This window comes from Penicillium diatomitis, assembly GCF_028827545.1.
Source record: "Penicillium diatomitis strain IBT 30728 chromosome Unknown utg000005l_segment0_segment0, whole genome shotgun sequence".
Taxonomy (NCBI): Eukaryota; Fungi; Ascomycota; class Eurotiomycetes; order Eurotiales; family Aspergillaceae; genus Penicillium; species Penicillium diatomitis.
In genome coordinates this window covers 1711117-1723394 of record NW_026623177.1, presented here as the reverse complement: position 1 = coordinate 1723394, position 12278 = coordinate 1711117, and the positions used below count along the sequence as shown (strand labels likewise).

The 12278-nt window shown below is 51.4% G+C and overlaps 3 protein-coding genes across 3 annotated transcripts; 2 read left to right on the top strand and 1 right to left on the bottom strand.

Annotated features, from left to right (window-relative positions):
- Nucleotides 1-368: 368 nt before the first annotated feature.
- Nucleotides 369-1688, bottom strand: N7539_005212 (uncharacterized protein; the record flags this gene model as incomplete). Its single annotated transcript, XM_056934814.1, has 1 exon — nt 369-1688. The coding sequence occupies one exon, from the start codon at nt 1686-1688 to the stop codon at nt 369-371; it is 1320 nt and encodes a 439-aa protein (XP_056790008.1).
- Nucleotides 1689-2706: 1018 nt separating this feature from the next.
- Nucleotides 2707-5310, top strand: N7539_005211 (RING-H2 finger protein; the record flags this gene model as incomplete). Its single annotated transcript, XM_056934813.1, has 2 exons — nt 2707-5103; nt 5182-5310. The coding sequence occupies 2 exons, from the start codon at nt 2707-2709 to the stop codon at nt 5308-5310; spliced, it is 2526 nt and encodes an 841-aa protein (XP_056790007.1).
- Nucleotides 5311-6159: 849 nt separating this feature from the next.
- On the top strand, nt 6160-6926 carry N7539_005210 (phosphoribosylglycinamide formyltransferase; the record flags this gene model as incomplete). Its single annotated transcript, XM_056934812.1, has 2 exons — nt 6160-6570; nt 6678-6926. The coding sequence occupies 2 exons, from the start codon at nt 6160-6162 to the stop codon at nt 6924-6926; spliced, it is 660 nt and encodes a 219-aa protein (XP_056790006.1).
- Nucleotides 6927-12278: the final 5352 nt, after the last annotated feature.

Below are 12278 nucleotides of genomic sequence, written 5' to 3'. Positions count from 1 at the left end.
CGATCACCGACGCGAGGGAATCACGTAGTCACGTGAGACTGTTGTTCATACATTCAACCGCATGTGCCCTGAAGAAACCACCCTTCACATTGGGACGAAGAGGATGACCTCGAGCGCGGAGATCTTCATTTTTTAATTCAAAATACTCTTTTCCCTCCTGCCAAAGCGAACCTTACACTAGCAGTCTAGCTCGGATGCGTATTACACTTGTCAGGTGAAATCCTCTGGTGGGCATTCAAAGCGCACTCGAACACTGAAGGTTGGTAAAGAGTACATAAATTGTCGACCTTGTCCTTGGAAATACTATGTGCAATGTGCATCACTGAAGGACAAGTGGGGAATGGCTGTGTCTCATCATCGTAAGGTCATTAAGCAGATTGCAAATCTTCTTCGAGGTGCAAATGTTCCAAATTGTAGGCGACTCCTCGAGCGCGCTTCTGTGACTTCTCAAGGAAGGCTTCTGCTTTCCTAATTTCCCTTTCTTTTTGTTCCAAAGAAATCCTGTGTTGATGACGTGCTTCAAACTCTGTCGGCAGATGATCTGTGAGCATGGCCTCTGGGTCGTCATGGTGTGGACTCTCTGGTAACGTCTCCAACGATGAGACGAGCAAGTCAGCTACCCAAAGCGACACCATGCCGCGCAACTCCAACAATTCTGCCGAGTCGGAATATGGAGGAGTACCAAGAAGCATGTCCATGCGAGTCGCGATTCTCTGCGCTTCTTCAAGCTCCCGCTTTCGTATTTCTGCGACGCGGGTGGCTTTCGTGTTCGATGTGCGATGATCAAGGTCAATAGACGAGGCCTCGTCTTCGGAGAGCTCGTCCGATGAATCGCCTGGTTCAGCGGCAACAATGTTCCTCGCCACCTGACTCTCTTCTTGACTGACGTAAATCCATAATCCAAACATTGCAGGATAGAAAGTCAAGGCAGACACAGCATGAGGGGCGCTTTTGGAATATGGGTGATTCAAGATCAGCCTCTCATAGTATTCTTTGGCTTCCTCGAAGCCTTGGCGGGTAAAAGAGAGCACTGGCCGTTCCGTGGTTGCAGATGCGGATGCGGTGTCCTGAATATTTGAATTTAACTGGGACAATTGCTGTTGTCCACGACGCAACAGGATCTCGGCTCCTACCCCCCACCGACCTTCGTTACGGACATCCATAGAAAGGCCATGGAACTGCTCTCTCAGAATCAAGCCCCACGCCCGACCGGCTCGAACGTAATCTCTTTGAAGGAGGCACTTGTGTAAGATGGCGGTCAAGACGGATAAATGCTGGAGCCGAATGGTGCCTTGGTGAGCCGCGGATTGGGGAGGGTACACGGGATCACGTAGTGTCGAAAGGGCGTGCAGATGATGGTTTAGCAGATTCTTGGAGTGCTTGGATGGTTGTTCCTCTCTTGCTGGTCCATGAGGGAAATTTCCCCCAGGCAATTCTTGGTCGAAAGTAAGTCCAGCGACCCGATATTGATGCGACTCGTTCGGTGTCAAGATCAGCGACGGACCCGCAGAAGCAGATTCTCCGGCCGAAGTTGCATCTGTTGCATATGCGTCTTCGCCATCCTCGTCGGTCCAGTCGATACTCTTCTTGCGTTTGCGACGATCATATTGCGCGACTCGAGTGCTCGTGGGCTGCAGCCAAGGCGGTAGGGGTAGCGAAAAGAAGGAGGCCGACAAGACCGGTGCCATGTAATCAGCAAGGCGCCCGTCACATGGAGGGCGCCTCAAGTATATTTCAAATTAGGACGTAGGACGTAGGAACTGTATCAGCTTGCGCTCTTGCCAGTGCCAGGCTGAGTAGTCGGAAAGCTTGATCACCGAGGAACGGAAAGTTTGCGGACTCTCCAGTCTTCTTTATCAAGCGTACTACCGCATAAAAACAGACACGGCGTTAATTTTGTGGAGAGTGATCCTCACAGTAGGAAGGCCTCCAGATGACCAAGAAAGCCCTCAGGGAGCTAAAGCTTCAGGTTGGGAACGACTTGCTCGTAGATCGGATTTTTCGGGAAGTGAAGCACGCAAACTTTCCCCACCCTCTTATCGTTATCTGTTATCGCTCGCGGCTCACATCGTTGGGTCTTCGATCTTCCGAGTAACTCCAGTTGATCATAGCGCTTGCCTCCCGCAACCCTCGACCAGGACGACCCCCCGCCTGCCTTCCTGAACGTGCGAACCTGATCACCCGCTTCATTGCAGATTTCTGACTCGGGTCGCTGCCGAAAAACCCTCGTGAAGAAAACGCCCGCTTCAGATCGATCCCCAAGAATCGCAGCTTGTGTTCTTCGCTGCGCCGATACCCCCGAATGTGGACGGTGCTGGACGATTGTCAGACAGTTTCGTGAATCTGCCGAGCGCAGAGCTTTTGCTGGGACTTTAGCGGCCACGAAAGCGTACGGCTTCACCTCCAGCTCATTCAACTCGGTGAAGAGGAAGTCTTCTGGCATTCGAAGATCTCCGTGTGTTTACCCGGCAGCCTTCGACTAATAAGACACGCCACAAGATCGAACAAGCGGTACACTCATTGCACGGAGCGGTGAAAATTTACTCTGTTCACGCACGCCGAGTCGAAAAAGCCCGGCTTGCATCGGATCGAAGGACATCGACCGATAGAGGTCGCACTTGGCGAGTGACCCCGACATTCTCATGGCAGTGTGCGGCCCCTAGAAGCTCTCTTTGTTCCCCATCATATTTGTCTTCTTCTGCTACTATGGGACAGTCGGCTTCTACGCCTCGGAATTTCTCAACCTCTGGACATCCAGACCACGCTCCTTTCGCGGTCAATCCCGAATCTGGCCCGAGGGATGCCGAAATGGACAACAGGCAGAATATTGACCCGAGTGGTGAGATCGGCCTGTCCACCGGAATGGATGCGAATACGCAGAGCAGTCAAAATCTACCATCGGAGGAGCTGCATCATCACCTGGGGTCCACACAACAGCCGACACGAAGTTCGGGGGGTTACTACCACCAAATGCGAAGCATCGAGGAAGAGGAAGGTTCAGAGAATGAAATGAGTTCACGAGAGCGTCGTTCGGCTGCACTCGCAAGAATGGCTGCCAGGAGGCAATCCACGATGTCACGCTTGGGGTCTAGAATATTGCCAAATTCTGTCATTCGAGGTCTTCTCAACAGTCAGGAAGAGACACCGGCGGAGGGACATGCTCACCGGCATGGGCTTGTCTCAAGGACTCAGCCCCGGTCGGATAGCGCTCACAGCAGTAGTCGCTTCAGTCCTTTCAGCGCTCTAGGCTCTAGAGGTGTGCTGCGTCGGCGGAACACTCGCGAGCCTTACTTCATTCCCCAGCGAGCCGAATCGGCAGCTCTCGCTGAAGGCACAGCGAACTCTTCCTCGCTTGACGCCTCTACGGATCCCCTACCTGAAGCCAGTCGTGCGTCTTGGCGCAGAGCTAGACTACAGCGTATGCGTCATTCGCTGTCGACTCCGATATCGCACATGTTTGGGCAATCTGCCACCGGTGGCTCTACAATGCATGAGAACGACGCGCCTATGTCACGACCGGCATCCTTAACGGATAGCATGGCCAGTACCATGGATACGCGCCTTGACTTCGGAGAGCCGCTACCTGAATTGGACTCAGGTGAAGTAGGTTTAGAAGCAGACCGACCACTTACTGCCAATACGAGTCCAGGTCTCTTGGGATCCCGCACGCTCCCTAGTCTGCTCAGGGCTCGGGCAGCCCGCGCTATGCGTCGAGAGGAGCAGACTCCTCTCTCTAGAGTTCTTCAGCTTGCAGCAGCAGCTATTGCAGCCCAGCTGTCAGGTACGCCTGGACCAGCCTTGCCAAATATTCAAGCCTTGGGAAACGACGGTCTTGATGGCTCGCTCGAGAATTTCATCCACAGTTTGCAAAGCGTAACATCACCTCAAGCGCCTTCATCACCGGCTGGTGATGGGATGACTCCGCCTGATCCCGAAGCTCCCCCGGCACCTGTCAATTTCCTGCGAGTTTTCCGTTTTGCCAATTCTGATTCTCCCCCCAGCACAGGGCCATCAGGGGAGCAAGGTACGGGCAATCCAGATGAGACTCGCTCTCGTTCTGAGAGAATGTCCATCGATGGGCCCCCGGAAGGCGTCGAAGCTCGAACGGTAACCCTCGTCGTTGTTGGGGTTCGATCTGTCCCTTCTGGCAATGGAGAACAAGGTCCTCCGGCTCCGGGTGCTGCAGGTTTGGATGCCTTGCTCGGATTGCCCTTCTTGCCCCCGAATATCTTACCCAACGCCCGCCCAGATGGCATCCCGGGTGATCCTCTCCATCGGCCAGACGCGCGATCGAGACTTCATGCGGCTCGTCCAGCTGGTTCGGATGGTCTAAACTCCAGTGCTCTCCGCCAGCCTGGGCAGACTTTACCGCGCAGGATGTCAGATGCGGGACCTCTTCGTCCAGTCCCCTTCCCCCCATCAGTACTTTCTGACAGTCCTCCTGGGCCGCGTCCACCGCCATCGACTCCTGCGGAACCTGGCAGGTCAGCCATCTCTTCGGGCACTACCACTCCGAATCGCCGGCCGTCCTCGGCGTCGGCCCTCTCCCCCAGCGACTTGCCCCATGTACACGAAGATCGACCTCTGCAATCCGCCGTTGAACCTGCCGAGGAGCCCACTCCGCCCAGCGCCGCCCGGCAGCGAAGACGGAGTGATTCGGAGTACGCCCGCCACCGGGCATTTGGATCGGGATCACTTCGTCGCAATGGCGTAGTTGAACCTGACCAGCCCCCTCCCAGTGGAGGTCGAAGCTGGTTGATATATGTCGTCGGCACCAACCTTTCGGAAAACCATCCGGCGCTGACAACCCCAAGCCTGTTCACCGACAACCCGACCTACGAGGACATGATCCTTCTCTCCTCGCTGCTTGGGCCTGCGAAACCCCCCGTTGCTTCCCAAAACGACGTCAACTCAGCTGGTGGGCTTTTCCGTCTTGTAGAGTACTCTGGCTCTCTGGTGGCCGAATCTGTCGATGGAGCCGGCAGTATCCACATACTTGAGGGCGAGCGTTGTCTCATTTGCCTGAGTGACTACGAAGTGGCCGAGGAAGTTCGGAAGTTGACACAATGCAAACATATGTTCCACAAGGATTGCATTGACCAAGTAAGTTGACCTAGTTGCCCCGAAGACCATATTTTGTGTATCTGACTTGTTGACTAACATGTATTGTCTTTGACATAGTGGTTGACTACCGGTCGAAACTCATGCCCGCTTTGTCGAGGGCAAGGTGTCAAGGAGACAGCTGCCGAGGACTCTACACCAGCAGCAGCTGAGCGTGACCCAATCCCTGCGGCGGGCCCGGCTATTTGAGACGAACGTCAAACTGCGGATCGTGACTACATATGGGCATGACTGCTTCTTCTCTGAACACGTCGGTCTACAAACACCGGCCTTCTCATTATTCATATTTGACCGTTAGCCTTCTAGCACATGTTTAGAGCCATCATGACTCTTTTCCTTGGATATCCCCACGGCGATTTCTGTTGTCTGTTTTTATTATTTTGTGGCCATTGGCTCCGACCGTTTTTGTGTCTTCCATTCTCCCCTATCATCTGCTGGATGGCGCCTCGTATGAATAGCATGCATTTTATTGCGGGTCCATATTGCATCTTGCAGTCACCACTGGAGTGAAGGGCACCTCTCCCTCTTACAGGCCTGGATCTAACTTCCGTGGAAGAGTTGGAGGAACGAAGTCAATCTGCCGGCAATAATATTAGACCTCAATTATTCTCGCTCTAGTTCCTCCCTCCTCAACGATTGGGCCTTCCTCATTCCTTGATGCCTTACTGCTCGTTTCTCCGGTTGTCGGAGCCATCGATAAAGTAGCACGTGACATCTACCGTGGCAGTCTGCACGTGGTACGCAAAGAAACCCATACTTTTATCAGGAGCCGGACCTCAAACAATAACGTCCTGTCCTTCAAGAATTGCTTGTCCATTCTCGATACACGTCTCTCTCTCGTCTAGTCTTGAGAAGAACTGATGGGTTGTGTTCCAGCCGCTTGGGCTTCGTAAGCCTGTCCGAATTGTACACCAAGCATTGCGAGCAGATCTCCCCGCAATTGCTCATCCTCCGGGCCCCCACCATTTCCGAAGGAAAAAAAAGAGCGATTAAACCACCGAGCTGTCTCTCAAGTTTGCAACATATCAGTTCTTCACAATGCCTTCACCCATCCGCACAACAGTTCTCATTTCCGGTAGCGGTACCAACCTGCAAGCCGTCATCGACAAGATCCAGACCGGCGAATTGAACGCCCAAATTATTCGTGTCCTCTCCAATCGCAAAGACGCCTACGGTCTCGAGCGCGCTCGGAAAGCCTCCATTCCGACCGAATACCACAATCTTGTCAAGTACAAGAAAGCACATCCCCCTACGCCCGAGGGAGTTCAAGCAGCACGTGAGGAGTATGATGCTGAACTCGCACGGCTGATCCTCGCGGACCAGCCAGAGTTGGTTGTCTGCCTTGGTTTCATGCACATCCTTTCGCCGCAATTCTTGTCCCCGCTGGAGAGGGCCAACGTGCGCATAATCAATTTGCACCCTGCTCTGCCGGGGGCATTCAATGGTGTGGTAAGTGGTTGCAAGTGACTGGAGATCTTACTTGAAGTTTAATTGTTCCTTGCGTGACACGTCTTGTTGATCTCTGACTGATTCGTTTTGTCTACACAATGCTATAGCATGCGATTGAACGTGCCCACGCGGCTTGGATGGAGGGCAGGATCGAAAAGACCGGCGTCATGATTCACAATGTCATTTCGGAGGTGGACATGGGCCAACCGATTCTCGTTCGAGAAATCCCCTTCATCAAAGGACAGGACGAGGATGTCGAGGCCTTTGAGAAGCGTGTCCACGAGATTGAATGGGGAACGGTTGTCGAGGGCGTCAAGATGGTCCTCGAGGAGCTCCAGTCTGCTCGCAAGCAATGAACCGAGACGAAGTCGACACAGTGTCACGAATGGGACAGCCGGTAGTACCGTTTTCCGTACAGTCAGCGGAAACGACGCAGGACCTGATAGAGGCAGTATAGACTTTGTCTTGCGTTCTCAGCGTTCGACTTTGCGAAGCACGGGCCCAGATCTGATGGATTTAATGATGATACGACTCGTTATAGCCGCGAGAGAGAAACAAGACAAAAATTTCCAAGTTCCCAAGTCATGGGAAGAGGCACTTATTAAGAATCCGTGCTTGCAGTTGAGAGCCTGGCTGGCTTCAAGATGGTCCATACCTTACACCTCAGACGATGTGCTGCCAATGCATGAGTGAAGGCGCACCAGGTAGAAATGCACACCGGCAAGGCGCGAGTCGTCAAATGGACGCAAGCCTGGCTTTGGCAAGGCAACATGAGTGAAATGAAGGCTTCCGATCGAATACAAAGCAGTTTGAATGCACATTACTCGGGCACAGCAACATTGAAGAGTCCATACAATACCCCTGAGATGGAATGATATGGCTTCGGCAAGTTCGATTAGCATCATCACGGAGTTTCTTATGCAAGCATTCGATCAACATCCATTTCCATGCCTGGCGTCTTCCACTCAATTATTTGCTTTTCGGAGCTATAAAGGCACCTTGCTCGATCTTTCCTCTGTGACAATCCATTCGATTGACACGTCTGACTGTCTCTCATGTTCACATATACGTCGAAAAAGGAATCATCAGGGGTGCTGCAGCCTCGATTCACCACTTTTTGATGTTTGAGCGAACAGGGTCTAACCTGTTGAATCTGAGGGACGACTCGATGAAGAGCCCTCTTCAATTGGTAATCTCTGTGCAAGACCACTGCAGCGAGGTCGAAAATTTTCTTGCCGGTGCTCCCTTCTTCCTCTCATGGATCCGTTCCTCTGTGTCTCTTCCTGCCTTCCTTGCACTTGTAGGGCCTCGAGTCTTCGCACGATTCAATACGAGGGACCGTTGCCAATACTCAAGTGGACTGCATCTAATCTACCCATTTCCGGTGCATATTTGAAACATATTCGTCTGACCACCCCACACCTACAGTAACAGTTGGTTTTCCACACACCTTCGCTGGTTGGCACTCAGATAAATACGTCCGGGAATGCCTTAGCGGCGCTTAGCTGAAAGGCCCGTCCAGTAGGGACTGCATCAGCATCGACTAGTGGCACCCAGATGCGCTAGAGCTTGACATGTCCTCCTTTTCCGGTCATACCCGGTCTAGTTTGATTCGTGGCACCTGTGGCTACACTGGCTAGGGACGAAGAAGCTTACGGGTCGTGATTATGTCTCGCCTCGTTCACCGAGCCGACAAATACTTCCTGTAGATGTGGCCGGCTTTCATTCTTCTTGGGGCGATTTGATAGAGCCCGAGACGGCATGTACGGCGTCGTTCCCACTTTAATGGAAAGCACAGATCTAAGTCGCTTGACAAAGGGTTTGTGTCTTTTTTGATCCCCGATTGACATGTCGGTCAGTGAAGGGAAATCAGTGGATGGCCCTCTCGTACGGTCCTGCACAGTGTACACTCAACACTGTACACTGTACAGTCCAGTGCATGGCCATGCAGCATTCACTTTCAAGGCGCCTCCTTGCAGCTATCACATGCAGGAAAGACACGAGATTCCTCGTGGGTTGGGCCACTGGAGCGCGAAAAGTAGATATCTTACAACCACCCTAACTAGAAGGGTGGGAGATATCCACTTATGTGTATAGTCAGGAGTCACTGAGTCAGTACTGCTACTCAGTAGTGAGCTATGAAAGGTTTGCGAAGCCTTGCATCCTGACAAATAATTCCTGTCACGACAGCGATGTTCCTATTCGATCCATACAGTTATGAATCCATACTCCATGTAGACAGTATTTGAGTTTGCATATAATGATCATATTGAAGAGAAGCTTCTCTGTCGCCAACAAGATGGGTTTATCGCTCGCTCACACAGAATACCGGCCGGCATCATAGCGCAGTAAGCGTTCCGTGTACTCTCAGACTCTGTGTGCTGCACAGTCCAGTCCCCCGTACTAGTTCACCTGCGAGCTCTCAAAAGAGGGCAGGGCAGGGCAGTGAACTTGAAAATCGACTCTAAAATAACTGTCATGAGCGCATAAGGCAGAAAAGAGCTGAAATTCAAACTTGGGTTAATTATCAGCTGAACCCCTGCAATTAAAACCAAGTGCCGGAGGGACTTGCAGATCGGTGCCAAAAGAGAAAGGAAGACCCCCAAAGAAACACACAATTCGATCAAGCTGATACGGAGTCTGCGAAAAAAAAGTCAAAATCATCATCGTAATGAAGAACAATCTACACTTGGCTCCATGACTGGTCCACTTGCCATGTCATTGCAGTTTGCAGTTTGCACTAATCAAGTTGTTTCCCCATCAAGTGCGCGCCCTCCGACTCTTCGGCGCCAACGGAAAGGTTAAAAAGTGGCGCGGGTGGTGTACTTTGGTGAACTACTTCTCGGCTACTCAATCATTTCGAGGGACAATGGGCCAGACATACACAGATGAGTCCAAGGTGAAGTGGTGTACAAGTGTACAGTCACTAGAGCGTACAGTCAACAGTGTACATTGTACAATATACAAGTGTACAGCGTGTCAGCGCATCACTAATGCACAATACACATTGTCATCGTATGATGTGAGATGTTGCCAAGCTTTGAACTTGGAGGGAATTTGATCGCCTCAGTCCAAAGAAACAAATTGTAGTACTTTGCGGGACCTATACTCAAAGAATTTAGGAGCTTTAGACAGACTGAGATGTAGAGCGCAAAACATGGTGTTTGCGTATATTGCAGGAGCACAATCTCGTCAGAGTTCCAATGGACTACTACGTTATGTGATGAGCATTGTTTAACTGACAGTCTGACCCCAAATGGACATAAGCCCTCATAAGCTGAGGCCCCTGCCCCTTAATATAAGCTTACCGGCAAAGAAGGGGAGCAAAGGCACAATTATCATTGAACGACGGACCAGTTGTTAAGATTAGAGGTGCTATGACCTCGTTTGTCTAGCTTGTCCACTTTTGCCAGTCTCGAATCTGCACGGGCAGTCCAACCCGGGGATCTGATACTGTACATTCACACATTGTATAGTGTCGAGCGATACATGACCGAATGATACGACCTTTAGAGACGAGATTTCTTTAATTTACGGTCTGCACTGATGCAGTAATGTGTATCTCTACGACATTACTGTACTATACGACTAATTTGCTGCAAAAGTAACTGAATCGGATCCTTGACGCAACTCCCAATTCATCCACTCACCTCAACTGGGAACAGATTGGCCGGCATGGACGTGGGGGCGAAAGCTGGATTTTCTTTTTTCCACTTCAGACATGACTCATGTATGGCAAATGAACTGATGCACATCACAGTCTTGCTTGAGATTGCCGTGTGTGTCACGGCCTGATTCTGATAGCCTATCCATCTCATGTTGGACAAGCTTTACAAGATAGTCCATGATCACGGACAAACTTCCAACCTCCAAATCAGCTTCACACAAACCCAAGCACTGACCCTCGTCGTTCTAGCGCAATCGAAAGAACGCCGATACAAAAAAAGCCCATGAGATCGCAAAAGCCCGGCATCGGCAGATCCAAGTTCGCACGACTGGCCCAGAAAAAAGAATTCAACGCCACTCGGCGCGGCCAAGACCCGTCCTGGCAAGGGTGTGACACGCACATCTGCAGACGCCATGGACGAAGTCAAAAGGATTGAAGCCCGTCTTGCGTGTCCAAATGGTCTTAGCACGTGGAGTCGCGTTGTCCCCTCATCCTGGCTGTAGGTCTGATTCGCTCGAATTCTTCCTGCTGGATGGCGACTGCACCTTCCCCCCTCCCTTCTCTGATGCCTGTCTTCTGGATGATCGCTCTGTGAATTGGATGGTTGGTATCGAGGCGAGGGGGGATCAGCCTGTCTGACTACTTATCGATATACTGTGAGCTTGTGGAAGCGTAGACACATTCATGTTCTATCTGTTTTATGTACAAGACGAGCTCGAAATCCCCGCCTGTTTAGGTGGACACGAGCTGTGTACAGTTTTACACTCTACAGTATGAGTCCAAAGTACCCACTTGCCAGAAGATGAATTGGCTTGTTACTTTGGATCTTGTGAATGGGTCAAGGGAAGTCCAGCCAGACTGTACCAATTTGACACAGTTGCAGGTACCGCTTCCGCACGGAAATTGCCAGGTGCCTCTGAACTATAAGCAGATCAAAAGGCGTACCAGGTAGGCCCGAGACCCTCTAGCTTGAGGACGTAATCTCTATGAGTATGATGGCACAGACACGACACGATGGTTCCAATTTGACATGCAATCCATACTTTGAGCTATCTTTCAAATCCGATAGATTGTCCCAATATGGTAGTCGTTCGCTCGCACGACAGCCTGTCCGAGAATGAACATAAACCCTCCGGCGGGCAAGACACAAGGACTCGTCGATCCCTGCATGTGTCTTCCACGGGCTGGACGTGACAGACTGGGTCCCTGCCATCCCTGTTCACAGGAATTTGACTGGATCGTGGCGTCTACCGCAATGCAAATCAAGGTAGATCACGGAAGTTTGCTGGTTCAAAAGCTTATGGAGTGCAGGCATCCATGATTCACCGGCGTACGCTTTTTGCTATGTACCTGCTTGGATGTTGCATTTCGTTTGGGCACGAGGTTTTCGAGTTCGGGTGAGCCACTCGAGATAGAAGATGTACTGCGTACCATGTACGTATGTTGGATCAGGTGTGAGACACACATTTATCTCACTCACGTAAGATCTACCAGTCCACTACTGGTAGGATCACTGCTATTACCACATCAACATGTTGAGTGCCTTAGGTTGACGATTTAGCTTGTAGCTAGTTAACTTAGTAGCTACTTACTAAGCTAGTACTGCTCGGTACAGACGCTACCTTCAGTGGCTCAGTCCGTGACTCGGCATTTCTACACCAGACAACACTTCTTACAGAATTCAACCATCTCATAGGCCCATACAAGTTCACCACCATTCTGAGCTAATCCTCATTTGACTCTCCCCAAACCTACTAGAACCAGGCTAGTTGCATCAGTCCGGGTGGATCACACACCACTGACCAGCGGTTTCCTCCTCATCTCCCGGGGCTCCGGGAACTCAGAACGACCAGAAGCTGTGCCATGGGGAGACGAACGGGGAGAGTAGTAAGGACGAAGAAAGAGGAGTCGGAAGTCGGGACAAAGATCTGAACCACGGAGATACTGCCTGATCCAGCAGCCCTCCAGGGTGCTATATAGAACTGTTCATCGGGGTGTCCAGTTTCCGCGCGGGATCCGCAGAGCGTCATGATCCCAGACT